Source organism: Sinocyclocheilus anshuiensis, unplaced genomic scaffold, assembly GCF_001515605.1.
Source record: "Sinocyclocheilus anshuiensis isolate Anshui unplaced genomic scaffold, SAMN03320099.WGS_v1.1 scaffold227, whole genome shotgun sequence".
Classification (NCBI taxonomy): Eukaryota; Metazoa; Chordata; class Actinopteri; order Cypriniformes; family Cyprinidae; genus Sinocyclocheilus; species Sinocyclocheilus anshuiensis.
This window is the reverse complement of record NW_015549590.1, coordinates 1240088-1256383: the sequence shown is the minus strand read 5'-3', so window position 1 is coordinate 1256383 and position 16296 is coordinate 1240088. Positions and strand designations below refer to the sequence as shown.

The 16296-nt window shown below is 37.6% G+C and overlaps 1 protein-coding gene and 1 pseudogene across 1 annotated transcript; both read left to right on the top strand.

Annotated features, from left to right (window-relative positions):
- LOC107658070 (cationic amino acid transporter 3-like) overlaps positions 1-4110 on the top strand; it is an 11068-nt pseudogene extending 6958 nt beyond the window's left edge.
- A 1981-nt stretch (positions 4111-6091) lies between these two features.
- Positions 6092-14676, top strand: ubl3b (ubiquitin-like 3b). Its single transcript, XM_016446479.1, has 7 exons — positions 6092-6405; positions 6497-6594; positions 6970-7123; positions 10510-10618; positions 11408-11494; positions 11741-11818; positions 13639-14676. The coding sequence occupies exons 3-7, from the start codon at positions 7097-7099 to the stop codon at positions 13689-13691; spliced, it is 354 nt and encodes a 117-aa protein (XP_016301965.1). The 5' UTR covers positions 6092-6405; positions 6497-6594; positions 6970-7096; the 3' UTR covers positions 13692-14676.
- The last annotated feature ends 1620 nt before the right edge of the window (positions 14677-16296 follow it).

Sequence of the window (16296 nt, the reverse complement as noted above, 5' to 3'; positions counted from 1 at the left end):
AAACTCTTTCCCATTTTAGGAAAATTGAAAAAGAATTCGGCTCGGGTGGTTTTGCACCATTTGGCTTGAGTGGAATCCTAACTGGCGCTGCTACTTGTTTCTATGCATTTGTGGGTTTTGACTGCATCGCAACCACAAGTAAGTTCAGGAAACAAATGTCATGAAAACCACTATGTCCTACTTTTAAAAGCAAACTCACCTCAACTCTGGTGATGTCGTAGGTGAGGAGGCCAAAAACCCCATGCGTTCCATCCCGATCGGCATAGTGGCCTCTCTGCTCATCTGCTTTTTTGCCTACTTCGGAGTGTCAGCAGCGCTCACACTCATGATGCCCTATTACAAGCTGGATGTTCAAAGTCCACTTCCAGAGGCCTTTCAATACCTCAACTCTGGTGATGTCGTAGGTGAGGAGGCCAAAAACCCCATGCGTTCCATCCCGATCGGCATAGTGGCCTCTCTGCTCATCTGCTTTTTTGCCTACTTCGGAGTGTCGGCAGCGCTCACACTCATGATGCCCTATTACAAGCTGGATGTTCAAAGTCCACTTCCAGAGGCCTTTCAATATGTGCAATGGGGCCCCGCTCGCTATATTGTAGCGGTGGGGTCTCTGTGCGCCCTTTCCACCAGGTATGTTTATTGACATTTTCATAAACTTATTTTAGTATTATCGAGATACTATTATAGATGTTAATATTTTGAATTTGATTATTTTATATGATCTGCTTTCATGTCCATTTAAATTAAAGTTTTAGTAATTTTTTTAATTAAGTACATTTTTTTTTAAGTTTTAATATTGTTATTTAAGTAAGTTTTTTTTTTTTTTCTTCAGTTAACATTTATTTCAGTTAACTAAAAAAGTTTGTATGGTTTCAATTTCAGTTATTTATAGTAACCATGCATTTTTTTTCTTTTTTATGTTCTTCAGCTTGTTGGGCTCCATGTTCCCTATGCCTCGTGTGATTTATGCCATGGCTGAGGATGGTCTGCTCTTTCGCTCCCTCTCCCGCATGCACAAGAAAACCAAGACACCTGTGCTGGCCACCATTGTGTCTGGCATTGTAGCAGGTAAGACTGTATTTTTATTCATGTAATGACTGTCAGTGGAAGATGTAACTCTCTTAATAATTGTGACTAACTCTAGAATCTCGCTAATTTCCTCCCTGTAGCTCTGATGGCCTTTCTGTTTGATCTCGCCGCATTAGTGGACTTGATGTCAATTGGGACCCTGCTGGCATACACTCTAGTTGCTGTGTGTGTACTCATTCTCCGGTGAGTATATACACATACACTAACATTCAAAAGTCTGGGGATTTTTGAAAGAAATTAATACTTTTATTCAGCAGGGTTGCAATAAATTGATCAAAAGTGACAGTAATTTATAATGTTACAAAATTTGTTTATTTCAAATAAACTTTCTATTCATCAAAGAATCCTAAATGTATCACGATTTCACAAAAAATATTAAGCAGCTCACCTGTTGTTAACACTGATGATAATAGGAAATGTTTCTTGAGCAGCAAATCGGCAAATTAGAATGATTTCTGAAGGATCATGTGACACTGAAGTTTGTTTTTACAGTATATTTGATCAAATAAATGCAGCCTTGGTGAGCATAAGAGACTTCTTTCAAAAACATAAAAAAATCTGGAATTTGATACTTTTAAAAATCAGTTTCATTGAGTTTTTTAACCTGCAGGTACCAGCCAGGCAGTCTTGGTTCCAGTGGTGCGAATGAGAAGCCGATGGAACTGCAGAGGCTGGAGGCTAAAGGAGGCATGGCAGATGTGGATAGCGGGGATGAGTACAGCCAGGAGCTGGAGACAACGCCCCTCAAGGAGAGGTTTTCCATCAGGATGCTGGTGCAGCCCATCTGTGACGTACCCACCAAGATTTCGGGCATCATTGTTTACGCTGTAACTGGCACCATATGTAAGCATTTCCAATTCCAGTTTCTTATTTGCCTTTTTTCCTGTAACATGTAGCTCAGGGAAATGTAAAATGATCATGTTGGTGTTCATGTAGTGAACAGGCAGATAACATCCTTCCGTTTTTCTGTTCAGCTGTGCTGTTCACTCTGCTGTGTGTGGTGCTGGCAGTGTATGGAGAGCAGGTGGGGAAGGGCAGCGCTCTTTATATCACTTTGGTTGTTCTCCTGTCTGTTCTGTCTTCTGTCTGCATCTTCATCATCTGGCGACAGCCCCAGAGTAAAGAGGTTCTCACTTTCAAGGTACAGACTTAATTTACAAAGCTTGTGCTTTGTTAAATTGAGAATGTCAGATCTTTAGGTGGTTATAATAATCCTCTCTCTTCATTTTGTAGGTGCCTTTGCTTCCCATTCTGCCATTGGTCAGTATCTTTGTGAATATTTACCTCATGATGCAATTGGATGGACCTACATGGGTTCGTTTCGCCGTATGGATGGTTATTGGTGAGTTATAGCATTTGAAATCGTTGTCATGTAACTGTGTGTTAAACGTATACTACCATTCAAAAGTTTGAGGGTCAGTAAGAAAGAAACTAACACTTTTAGAAGGATTCATTGAATTGTTGATAAGTGACAGTAAATATGTTTATAATGTTACAAAAAAAATTATATTTCAAACAAATGCTGTTATTTTGAACTTTCTAATCATTAAAGAATCCCACAAAAATATTTTTAGCAGCACAACTGTTTTCAGCATTCATAAAAATTCTTGAGCAGCAAATCAGCACATTAGAATGATTCCTGGAGAATCATGTGACACTGAAGACTGGTGATGCTGAAAATTCAGCTTTGCATCAAAGAAATAAATTACATTTTAAAATATATTCATATAGAAAACAGTTATTTTAAATTGTAATAATATTTAATGATATTACAGTTATTACTGTATTTTTGATCAGTTTTGGTATAAGCATAAAAAATCACACCAACCCCAAACATTTGTATAGTAGTGTAATTATACGCTATCATGAATGGTTTTTGTATTACTGTGCTTTAAATTTTGACTTCATGCCTTTGTCTCTTTTAGGTTTTATTATCTATTTTGCATATGGAATAAGGCACAGCTCTGAGGTTAAAAACAATTCCCCAGAAAAATTTGAGCCCATCCTTCAAGCAAAGAAACCAATCTACCTGCCTGAAGATGACACACCTTAAGAAGAGCAACTGGATTGGTAACAACCGGTTTTGTAAAATGCTGCCGTTTCACTTTATAATGCACCTTATAATTCTTCTAAAGTCTGCATCGAAAACTGACAAAAAATGGTTTTTATTCAGTAGGTAAACTGTGTATTTCTTGCTAATTGTTTACCTTGTGTCAGTAAATGATGGTACTGTAACAGTGTTACTTATGTATGTCTAGGCTTCATTATGAAAAGAATTCGGTCTAGTCCTACATGTACTTTGTATGCACATGTTGTTTTCAGAGATGGGGCAGGGTGTCTGCATGTGGGTGGTCATTTAGGGTGACTCCTTCCTCTCACAATGAATGGGAATATGTTATTCAAAGGCTTTGTTTAGACAGGCAGCAAAAATCTCATTGGGCGTACCCAACTCAAGGTTTTTTTTTTTAAATCATTTATGATGCAATCTTTGTGCAACGTCCTTCATGTCCACATTTACTCGTATAGCACACTGTGTCACATTTGCTATGCAGTAAAAGTGACTGATTGCACAATGATGTTCTCTCATGAGTTCAGCACTGCAGTGAGATGTCAAGGTGGACATGAACAGAAGCAACATTGATACTTTTCTCTCCTCTCTTTCCACCCTGACAGGTGTTTCCGTTATGCTGGATCTCATGTCATTACTATAGTATCCAGTGTAGATATTGACTAGCCTCTGCTGTAGGCAAACAGATCAGAATTCATCCTTTGCAAAATGACAGTGAGCACAGTCAGAGAATTCACATTTAAAGACCAAATTAGATTTGAGTGCAGTGTGAACAAACCCAGAATATTTTTACTGGACCAGAGAGAATTGAGAGCGTGTAAAATAACATGTGCATTATTGTTTTGAACTCAAAACATCCTTGTAGTACTTCATTTTATAACTTGATATGATTGGAAAAAGTGATACATGAAAAATATTTTAAAAACTGCCTTGGATTTTGTCAGTAGTTTTCTATTTGTAAAAGTATGTTCTTGTATATTTTTGTAAATTTATTGATGCATTTATGTACCAGTGGGAGGAAAATGTATTTATTGTTGTCACTGTAATATGTTTTACACATTTAGAAAGAACAATACATTTCAGCAGTTTTCTCTATCGATCTGTACATATTTTGGATGTAAAACAGGAAGCCCTCATTGTCTTAAATGTGCTTAATAGCAAAAACAGAAATTACCTTATTATCTATTTCTGGAAAGGGGTATATGTTTTTTACTTGCGTGACAAAATTAATAATTTTTCATTTTGAGCATCAGCATCTAAGTGCTCTTATTTTTCATGCAGTTTTTTGCCATTCTAGTTATCTTCTTAAGATAACACAGTTTATGCTGTTGTCATAATGTTTTTTGTAAAAACATTGCGATGTAAATGCTTTTTTCTTTAAGGAAAAGTAGATCTTAATGTAGAGATTATGGAGCTTTGTGACTTTGGTGGCTTTTTCCATTTGCTGCTGGGATATGGTATATGTTATTGACATGAACAGAGCAATGTATGGCTCTTTACACTAAACAGAGTTGTTTGTACACTTTATTTTTCAAGAGTCATTACCATTTGCTGCAAATATCGTGACTTTACAGCCTGTTTTGCAATTAATGTTTACACAATGCTGCTGTGTAGGTGAGCTGGAACTGTTTCTTCCAGTTTATTGAAAATCATATCTGTTACAAAGTTGAGTTATGAGTCAGTACTATTAACTTTGAACAGACACTGCCTTCTCTTATACAGACCCTTATGAGTATTACTGTAGTCTACATTTCCTCAGAAGTGATGGCTTTACATGGCTCGATGCTGTGGCTAGCTTTTCTCACTCTTTCAGAGGTATAGAGCTGTTCAGATTGAAGTCCTAAAACCTGGAAAAGAGTTTTAAAGGCATGTATTCCCTCTGGAATTCCTTCGGGAATTTTTGATTTATGAGTAAAATAAGGTCTGTGGTTTACATTACTTGTTAGCACAGGTTCTTTATATAATATTAAAGGAACAAATGTCAATATTAGTATATGTCAATTTAGTTAACTAATGTTAATAAATGGAAGCTTAGTTACCACATAATACCTAAATATATATATTTTAAAATATATAACTTGCTTAACAAGCTTCCGGATTGGCATCATGCTCTATTGATATGTATTGCTACTGTGATATAACCGGCATTACTGTTTACTGTGTTTTAAGACATTGTTTAATATTCATGTATATATTTGCTCTTTAAAGTTGAAGTGTGAAATTTCTGTGCCACTGATGAGCAAATTAAATTGCAAAAATCGTTATGGTTTTCATAAAATGCTCCTATATAGTCCCACCCCAAACTCACACCACTGGTTGAGCCAGAGTTGCTGGATTGGATGCTTCATCATGGATCTAAGCTATTTACACTTTTTGAGTAAATCAGAATATAAATGGCTCACTTTTAGTTGTCTCTGTGTGTTAAGTTGAGATAGAAGAAAGTATGTTAACATTAAACCAAATTACACACTTCAGCTTTCCTATGTAAATTGTCTACTTAATGTGGCTTTATTATGTGATATGCTGTTATCAAATAAATATACCAAGTATTGTCATTCAGTTGTGCATAGATTTCTTTTAAAATGATTTTTAATTGAGGGTCTGTGAAAACACAGAATTAAATTCCATAAGAATTTTCATATGGAAGAGATATTCCAATAAAAACAATATTTATCATCCTAAATTTTAAGATGTTTAACCAATTGACATGAGGGAGTTGAAACATTTATGTTTTTAAGTATTCTACATTTACGACCAAGTTTAGAAAAAGAAAAACAAACTCATTCAGAATTTATACAAAAGGAAACCCCACATTCCATCACACCGCCTATGAAATGACTGCCATTCTGCAAGGTGCGATCAAAATGGAGAATTTCGTCAAAACTACAAGTCCCAGAAAGCCTTGCGCGCCATTTCCTGCATATATGGCCAGCTGACTTCCGGTGTCTTTAAATTCTCAGCCATTAGTCTGCTTGAACGCTGCGAGTGAATTTAGCTACATCTGATCTGATTGAACGATGGATATACCCATCAGTTAATGTTCGAGAAAAGCCCTGGACCATCAAACGACCGCTCTGGATCTGACAGCCGCCTGCGACTCGATCAAAACGGTCGTTTTAGTTCCTCTTTATTTTGCCGCAGTCAGAAATTATTCCAGCCCAAGGCCAGAGGTCGCGCGCACTGTTTTCTGCTCCTACAGCCTGTCACATCTCTCACCTCATAAACTAAACACATCTCTTGCTTGATGGCATGTGCGTTTTGATGCTTCTTTGATTTTGGACTCGTTTGTACTTTTTCCTGAACAACAGTCGAGCTCATCCTGGTGTGGTGTCTGATTTGCAGGCAGATCTGGATTTCTAACAGATTCGGTCTCAAGCTGATATATAATGCTGTTCCAGTAATACAAACACTAGTTTGGCTTGAAGTCAAGTAGAGCAAAGGTATGTGATGTTTTTCTTCTTCTTTCCATTTCCCTACATATTGCCTATCTACACTCAGTCTGTCTGTTTGTTTATTAGCCATATAGAGGGTATTGTTCATAAAGGCTGCATATCCTTTCATCAATGAATTGATCTGATCACTTGTACTGCAGTTTACCACATGCAAAACATTCACCAGGATGTTGTGAATCAGTGTTTATAGGAATGTCTTGTCATCTCACCTACTGTATGTTGTAATACTACACCATTTCTCTTAGTAAAGTCTGTCACCTAAACTGGTAATTAATTATCTAGTGTTAATGCATTGTTGACCACTGGACTGTGTATGGTAAACAAATCTGTGTGGCATGTTGTGAATGATTGACTTGGTGTTAGGCTGTGCGAGGCAGAGAAAGGCCAGAGGGAGAAGACGTATACTGAGTCTTTGTGCCAGGGGTTGTGCTCCCCACTTACTGCTGGTCACCCATCGATTCCTGGCTGCCTTCCACCTCTGATCACAGCCATGACCTCTCAGAGAGACCCTGACACAGTGAGTATATCAGTCTAGATCTCTCTTTACATGATGCATCATTGCACAAGTTGGTATTTTCAGACATACAAAGATTATATGAGAAATCAAGCGTCATCACTTTTAGAGTGCATTCAAATCTGATGAGTGAGCATTGTCATCATCTGCTTTTGCACTGTTGCTGCTCAAAACAGGTTTGGTTTTCATAATTTTTTCTGTGGAGTGCAAAAGGAGGTGTTTAGCACAATGTCCATGATGCTCTTTTCCATGCTATGAAAGTGGATAGGGGCAATCACTGTTAAGCTCTGAAAAACACAAAAAGTGGTCTGTATTATTCAAGCGCTATTTTTCAAACCACCTGAAGCCTTTGATAGCTTTATTTGATGAAAAGACTGACATTTGCATCATTATTCACTGAAAAGTTTCTGCCCCAGTTTTTGTTTACATCCTGCATGTTTTATACAAACTGAGGGTGAACAGATGATGACGGTTTTCAATTTAGGGTGAACTTTCCCGTTAATCTGCATTTATGGGGAGACATCAATGCCTTTTTGTGGCTATGAAACAGATTTTTAGTTCAGTCCCAAAAATGATTAAACTTAGTTTTATTTTTGTTAACAAAAAACTGAAACTAAAACTATGGGGGAAAATTTTGTTGTTTATTGAAATAAACATTAGATGAAAAACATACAAATTACTAAAACTGAATGTGAAATTAAGTAAAAATTCAATGTAAAAATAAGTCGAAGCAAGATAGAAATATTTAATATTAAAAATAAAAGCCAATTCAAAATATAAAAGAAATACTGAAATTAATTTAATAGTATGGAAATAATACTAAAATGACCTGTCCTTGTTAGTGCTACTATGGGTTTACATTAGAGAAGTTGAAAATCTGAACTTTTATTTGAGGCTGAGGTTATAAAACGAAGCTTTTATGTTGCACTCAGAGCTGTTGTTGCTTTGAGATTTGTTGTTGTTTGCTGAACCTGTTTGGTTCAGCGTTGGGTTTGCCGTTATTTGAGGATGGGGGCAAATGGTGATGATTTTAGGCTCTTGATTTGGGGATGAAAGCAACATGATTGAAGATATTGCAGAAAATATATAAGCCGTGAGATTATGGCGGTGTTTATGTACTGGTTCTGAGGCATTTAGGCAGCTTTGGTGTTTTGTATTTGTCAAGGCTTTAAGAATTGGGGCAGCAGGGAGTGCTTATTTGTTTGTTATGCTCTCTTGTCTATATTACCCGACTCGTCACAGATTTGCTGATAACACCCTTAAATCCACCCGAGGAGGCTGGGAGAGGGCTTTCCATGCCTTTATCGGGGGCTTGTTGTTTGTAAACAGTGTGCTGGAATGACGTGTTGGATTATGGTTTGACCTCTTTTGTTCTCACTGCAGGTCCCCAACTCCCCATAGGTGAAAGCCGAATATTTTCAAGTGTGTCTGAATGGTGGTGGGGTGCCCTACATTGCAGCACAGAAGCCTGATTTCACAATAGGTTAGGGGCAGGGCATCGGGGGGCCCTTAGTAAGGATTTAGGTGGCACGTGTTGCGAGAGGATTTGTGGCGGGAAGAGGTCGTCCTTTTCCTGTCATGTTGTTTGATTGCTGCCACTATTTGGGTCATGACCTCGACTGCGTTCACGGTTGGGTGGAAGGAAAACTCTGGCTCCCCTATAGCGAGATGATGAGCTGGATCCACATAATGTTTATATTGCCATTTAGCATATTTGACAATCTGAATAATTCAATACTAATATAAGCAGTTTTCCATACACATTTTAAGAGGAAACTGAGAGGAACTGTGTGTCTTTTTTTCACTTCCACTTTCTCAGAAACATGTTGAAAGTTTCTCTGGTCCTCTGATTGGTTGCAGTGTCTACATGAAGCTTGTTTTCCTTTGTCTTTGTGCTCGGTGTTGTTTGTGGCTTTAAACACAGCACTGCCAGGACCAACTGGCTCACCTTCTTGCGCCCCCCTCCTCTTTCTCCATCTGATTCTGAACGAAAGCATTAAGGCCCAGCCAAGCTCCACACACTGAGTGTGGGTGATGTAATGTTTAAATTGCAGTCATTGAAAACCATGAAAGGAGAAAAAGGACCCTGGTTTAAAAAAAACTGAACGAGACTCTTTGGAATCTAAGCTACTCTGAGTTCCTGGTCTGATTTTATTTTTGGGCTGACATAGTAGCACTCTTGTGTCTTTTCTGTTCAGACATTGAGTCTCATGATGCTGCTTAGTTTCAAAGAGGATACTGCCAAATGTATTCAGTCACTTGCCTAATTTGCCTAAATCGAGTATGTGTCATTGCAAATCTAAAATTTTTGTTTATTGCTAATATATTGAATATTGTTGCAAACTGTACTGATTTAAATTTGAAACCACAGTAAAATTGTCCATCTTGCTAAAACAGATGAGATTGTCAAAATTGTGTGAATAATTTGTAATATAGTCGGAACCATCAGTAAGGTTTGGCACCATATGTTTTTTTTTTTTTCAACAAAGGTGTATGTATGAATTTATTATTGTAGTTGCTGTTCTTCCTGGAAATAATAATTTTAGATGGATGGATGGATGGATGGATGGATGTTATAAAAAAAAAAAAAAAGATTATTATTATAAAATAATTTAAATACTACTACTATCAATAATAATAATAATTATTAGAAAAATTCTACATTATCATCCATAATGAGCAAAAAAAAAGTAAAAATATTTGTTTTAACATACATTAATTATTATTGTACACTAATTATAGTATAATTATATACAAATTTTTCTGATACCAAAATGTTTATGAATACTTTTTAATGGTGGAGCCGTTGAACATGTTGGCAGTAAAAATCAAATAATCCTTATTTGTTGAGGCAGTAAATGCATGATGTATCTCTTAGACGTATGAAAACTGTCATGAAGCGTGTGTTGGCCTGTGGCAGAAAGCTTTGTGGTGTTATTAATACTGACTGTAAAAGCATTGTGTCTGTCTGTTGCTTTTTTATTAGGACCCATGCATGGAGCACATTTATTGTGCTAATCCACCGTGCTGCTCCCCTCCTCCTGCAAGGGGTTATGCATGGACCATGTAAATTTAATATGGAAACGAAAGGCAGTAGCACTTCCTCTCTGCCCTACTCTGCAATTTCCCCCTCACCAGACCATTTCACAGGAAGCTTTAAAGTGCGTAGCAGCTACTTTCACCCTTAAAGCTGAACATAAATTTAATTAGGAAGGAATGCCCGTTTCTCCAAAGGACTCTTCAGGTCGTCTCATGTTATGTGGGGTGAGCACAGATTGAAGGGTCATTAAGGTCTATTTGGTGGAAATGTCACTGTGTCTGTGGGTTGTAGGGCACTTCTTCAGTTTAATGATTTCATTTGTTTCCTTTCTCCTTTCAACTGACTACAGGTGAATCTACGGCTGATCCTTGTGAGTGGGAAGACACAGGATTTCACTTTCTCTCCAAATGACTCTGCCACAGAAATTGCCCGGCATGTTTTTGAGAACTGGCCGGCAGGTATGAATTATAATTATAATTTTAGCTTTGGTTGTATTTGTAGTTTAAGTAATGTATTTGTATTTAACACTTTTTTTTGTTTAAACTTATGTTGAGGTCCTCTGCAAAAGCAGCTGTCCTTGTTGTAAAAAATTTATGTTTACAGAATGTTTATTTTTGAGTGAACAATCATTATAAAATGTACACACTGCTGTTCATAAATTTATGGTCAGTATGATTTTTTTTTTTTTCAGTAAGGATGCATTGATGTGAAGATGTTTGTCTTTCAAATAAATGATGTTCTGTTGAACTTTGTTTATTAAACGATCATGGTTTTCTCAAAAATATTAAGCGTCACAACTGGTTTCAATATTGATAAATGTTTTTGAGTACCAAATCAGCATGTAAGAATGATTTCTGAAGGATCATGTGACACTGAAGACTAGAGTAATGGCTGCTGATAATTAAGCTTTTGCCTTTGCAGGAATAGATTACATTAGGATTCAACAGAAAACAATTTAAAATTGTCAAAATATTTCACAATATTACTTTTTTTTTTTAACTGATTAAATAAATGTAGAAGTCTCTTGAGGATGAGAGTCATAGATGTATGGAGTAAATATTTCCTTATTGCTCATTTTTTTACTTTTTAGTATGATTATAGTAATAGTATAATTTTTTGTCTGGTCACATGCAGTCAAACACTGGGGTCAAATTATGATCTTAAGATGGTCAAAATATTACCATTTTGTCATAGTAAAGCATCAAGAAAGCCTGTTTCTGTGGTGAATGTGATGTATTGTTTTGCAGGCTGGGAGGAGGAGAGCGTGAGCAGCCCCAGTATCCTGAGGCTGATCTTCCAGGGCCGCTTCCTGCATGGCAATGTCACACTAGGAGGTGAGCACTAGACCTTGTCTGCATGTCTGTCACGGTCAATCCGCTTTGACAGTCTTATTGTTTCTGTCTCTCTGTCTGTCTGTTACTCTGCCGTGCTCGAGACACTATTACACATTTTCGTGTACAAAAAAGGACCGTGAAAGTGGGAAGTTGTAAAATATGCTGTAGGTCAGAAGCTGTGTTTTTACTGGGCGAAGTGGCCAAATTGTACGTCGATATTCAGTATGCAACTTCTCTGTTGAATAGCTCTGAAGTTGCCCCCTGGCCGAACAACTGTCATGCACTTGGTTGCCAGAGAGACACTGCCAGAGCCGAACTCCCATGGTAAGTGCTGATCTATTCCTCTGGCAAGCTCCCACTGCTCTAAACATGGCTGAATGTCCTTGGCTTGCCTATCCACAACCACTTTTTGTTTTAAAGACAAGGTCACCGCAGTTATTGGAGGACTGCTGCCAGGTGGCAACTGGCTCCAATCTTCCAAACACATTAGAATAATTAAGAGGCATGCAGTCATTTTAGAGACTGATCACTGAGCTTTATCCAGTCACACACTATAATACAAGATGTTGTATACAAGTTTCCTTATCCTTGTCGCTTCCTGTTTGACGAGTTGTGCTGACTTTGAAGCAAGCTTTGAATTCATGATGACTGTCGTTACATTTGAAATGGGGAAGCAGGGTACATGCTTTGATGTCTTCAAGAATAAATTATAGAAATGTTTCCTTGCACATGAGTCAGTAGATAAAGTTAACATGAATTTAAAATGGCCCAGTGTGGTTTTAAGTTTCCTTGATTTCATGTGAAGTCACCGTGAAAACAGAATTTAGCAGATTTACTTTCTTAATATACACTACTGTTCAAAAGGTTGGGGTCAGTGAGATACAGTTAAAATGATAATATTGAGAAATATTACAGTTTCTGTTTTAATGTGTTTTAAAATGTAATTTATATCTGTGAAGAATGTGAATTTTCAGCATCATTACTCCAGTCTTCAGTGTCTCATGATCCTTCAGAAATCACTCTAATATGCTGATTTGCTGCTCAGAAACTATAAATATTCATATTTTGCAGAGACCATGATTTTTTCAGGATTCTTTGATCAATGTAACATTATTAATGTCTAAACTGTCACGTTTAAACAGTTGAATGTGTGCTTGCTGAAAAAAGTATTAATTTATTTCAAAGCCCCCCATAAAATCTTGCTGGCTCAAACCTTTGAACTGTAGTGTATGTCCTTGGTCTTACCGTGAATGATTCATCAGTGTGCGTTATTCCAAACAAACAAAAATGTGTTTGTCATTGTGATCTTTCAACTTACCCCAGCTTGGAAATTACTTACTAATCCTTTACAGCTGATGTCACCTTGGCTGTGTGGTACTATTGGTTACTGTTAACACATGTTAACCAATAGACAAATAGCTATTGAAGCATTGCTTCAGGCTTCTGTAGTAGGAAATGCAGCTTTCTAAAAAATTTGTTAAAACGGATGACCACAATAATAACAAAGAAGCATTATCATTGAAATAAAAATGTTTTCAAGTGTAAACTTGAGCCTGATTAGTATAGAAAGCCCACTTTTCAGGATCCAGTCCATTCCTGATGGATAAAATACAGTCCTGAATTGCATGTCATTCAGTATTCTCTTTTACACTGATATGCCTCAAATTACAGAAGCAAATGTTTAAGGCTTCTGTAGTAGGAAATGCAGCTTTCTAAAAAATTTGTTAAAACGGATGACCACAATAATAACAAAGAAGCATTATCATTGAAATAAAAATGTTTTCAAGTGTAAACTTGAGCCTGATTAGTATAGAAAGCCCACTTTTCAGGATCCAGTCCATTCCTGATGGATAAAATACAGTCCTGAATTGCATGTCTCATTCAATATTCTCTTTTACACTGATATGCCTCAAATTACAGAAGCAAATGTGCTCTGAATGGGGTTTCATGTTGACTCTGTTGCCACCCCTCATTAATTACAGACTAGTTACACATAGCATGTCATTCAAGGAAGAAAACTTGAATGACATGCTATGTGTGTACTGCCTTTCCCTCGCATTCTTCTCACTGAAGACGAGGACCCGTGATTGTGGTTTTGACTTTGATTTATTAGGTGTCACTCAATATTTGCTCTCTTCTCGTAGGCCAGAGGAACAGGGAGAAGACTACAGAGAGCAGCTGCTGTCTACTGCTGTAAAACCCAGACAAACCTTACCCCACCTCCTCCTCATCCTTCTGCTCACCAACCCGTGGTGCATTCTGGATGATTACAGAAGAGCTCCAGGGAGAGTGCGACTAGGTTTTCGTTCAGTGTTTTTGCTCTGTATAGTAGCTGGAGACTCTCTTGTGCCAAGTTGATCAAATCTCATGTTTGCCTTCGTTCGGTTTTCTCGTTTCGTTTGTTTGCCAAATTTACTTGCTTAGTGAAGTGGCCGTTTGTTTCCAGGCCTCCTGAAAATATTAAACTGTGCAAATATGAAATACCTGAATCATTGAAAGGAAATTATGTAAACGGATGTGTGAACAGGTTTTTAGGGGGATGTCCTGTACTCGAGACCTGCTTTCCCAACACCCAAGTGTCAGAGTTTTCACTTGGATCACACGTCTTGACTCAGACGAAGCTTAACATGCGTCATAATCTCAGACTTTTGATTGCACTTAACACGGATCCTTATCTGAAGTCACTATGTGTATGTTGTAGTCTTAATCGTCCCGCCTGCCTCAAACAGAAGGAGCTTACGGAGAGAGAGAGGTGTGATGACACAAGCGCCAGTCTGTTGCTGTGGACCGAGGGAGTCTGCTGTAGCGCTGGTGGATTTGATGTGCCGTGGCCGCCTAAGTTTCTTGCCTTTGTCCTAGGACCAATCGAGAGTAGATCTCAAAGTCACCAGACTCCTCTTACTGATCAGTTGCATTGACATCTGTGCATGACCCTAGTCTAGTGTTTCCTCGCCCTGGGTGTGTACCAGCCGCCTTTAAAAACCATTCACCCCGTGTCTGCTTGAATAGCGATTTTTATTTTCCTCGTCTCCGCTGAAGAAGCATGAGGGAAGGTTGGTGATTTTGTTCTTGATGTGAAATGACACAAACTATTCTTCTTGCCCAGTCAGGATATATCATCCGTATCCTCTCCCATGCTCATCTAACGTGCGTCCTGAGGGGCAAAGCCCAGGTGCGAAGAATAAGGAAATCATCAGAAAGCCTCTGTCTGGAGCGAAGGGCTGGGCTGGTAAAAGCCCCCATTATAAGCGCTATGGATTCATGGACCCCCTGCTGCGCTGCAGCGTTAGAGGTAAAGATGTGTGCCGGGAACGGCCCCACTAATGGCCTCCCACTGGGCCGGAAGAAAGAAAAAAATGAGTGTTTTATTTCCTAATGTTTGTATGCCGTCTGTTTTGTTTTGCTTTTGATTGTGGAAAATTAATATTATTAATAATGGAGTCCTTTTTATCTTGTCTGAGTACGGTTGAGTTTTTATTAGAGTGAGTGAGTGAGTGAGTGAGTGAGTGAGTGAGTGAGTGAGTGGATGAGGCTTTTGTTTGGAAAGAGTGCAGTTGTTGTGGGAAGAGTGTCCACAGAAACTCTCCAATCTGGTTTTGATTGGCCAATTACTGCAAGAGTGTTTATCATTGTCACTGCTATGAAAATTAGCTACAAATTATTAAATGTAAAATAAATGAAAAAAATCCCTAAATCTTGTATTATAAATTAATAAAAACATTTCAAATAATACTCTGGTACTCCTGTGGATTTTAAGGTATTTTTATTATACATTTATTTATTTTTATCACGAACCACCACCCAATTACAGGGCAACAACCTTAGTCATGAAAAATACACCATATAATCACCAAAGTAGGAGAGAGAGATATATATATATATATATATATATATATCAATGTGTATATAATATAATGTCTATGCACCCACTGTACTATTGACAATTGTTAGTTTGCATTTCAGTGACCATCTTCTAGTATAGTACTGTATACATTACTTGTATATACAGTTTGGATTTAGCGTTGCGTTAAATGACAAATAACACTTTTTAAAACCTATTGTGGTGTTGAAAGACATTCTCTCGTCCTTATTAAATTAATTAGCAGTTGTTTGTGTTGTTCTATGGCGCAGCCTCTAGATGGCGATGTGGTTCCGGTTCTCTGAGGAGTTCTGTGACATCACTGACTGCGTGCTTTCTCTCATTACGTCCATTTGAATTAATATAAGCTGGTTCTTGCGTTGAAGCAATTAGCATTTTCTTAAACCAAGATTAAATAAAGGAGCCAGCATAGGCACTATTATTACTTACCATTGTATTCATTCTATGGAAAGTCAATATTCGTTTTGTTAGCACCATCAATTTCCACTGACTGTTCGACAGCAGGCTCAGTAGCGTGACCCATAACATTTCTTTCCTCTTTTAAGGATCGCACTGAGCCCTAATTTATTGTAGACCTTTTCTAGTTTAATAAAATGTTCCTTCTGTTTTTGAAAAGTCCTTTCATTATTGTTGAGACGTGTCCAGGTTTCCAGTTGACGTTGGCAGAGAACCGAAGGAAGAAGACTTGTCCAGATCATGCACTCCAGCACAAAGTCTTAATCGCTTTATAGTGAACTGCTCGTGGTGTGAGCCTGTTTCTTTTTGCACTGGGCCACGCAATCATAATAAAGCTGTTACGAAAGACGGAGAATGAACCCCATTATAACCTTATATCTGCTAAATATCTAATATCAAACGTCTAGAAATGACAAATATACAATGCATACAATGTCATATTGTCAAATATACATGCATACAGGTT

Bases quoted from the DNA above. Each gene is read 5' to 3' on its own strand.
- ubl3b (XM_016446479.1), top strand. From the start codon at position 7,097: ATGACCTCTCAGAGAGACCCTGACACA. The intron at 11,495-11,740 runs GTGAGCACTAGA...TCTGTTGAATAG, and splicing joins TGGCAATGTCACACTAGGAG to CTCTGAAGTTGCCCCCTGGC. The intron at 11,819-13,638 runs GTAAGTGCTGAT...CTCTTCTCGTAG, and splicing joins GCCAGAGCCGAACTCCCATG to GCCAGAGGAACAGGGAGAAG.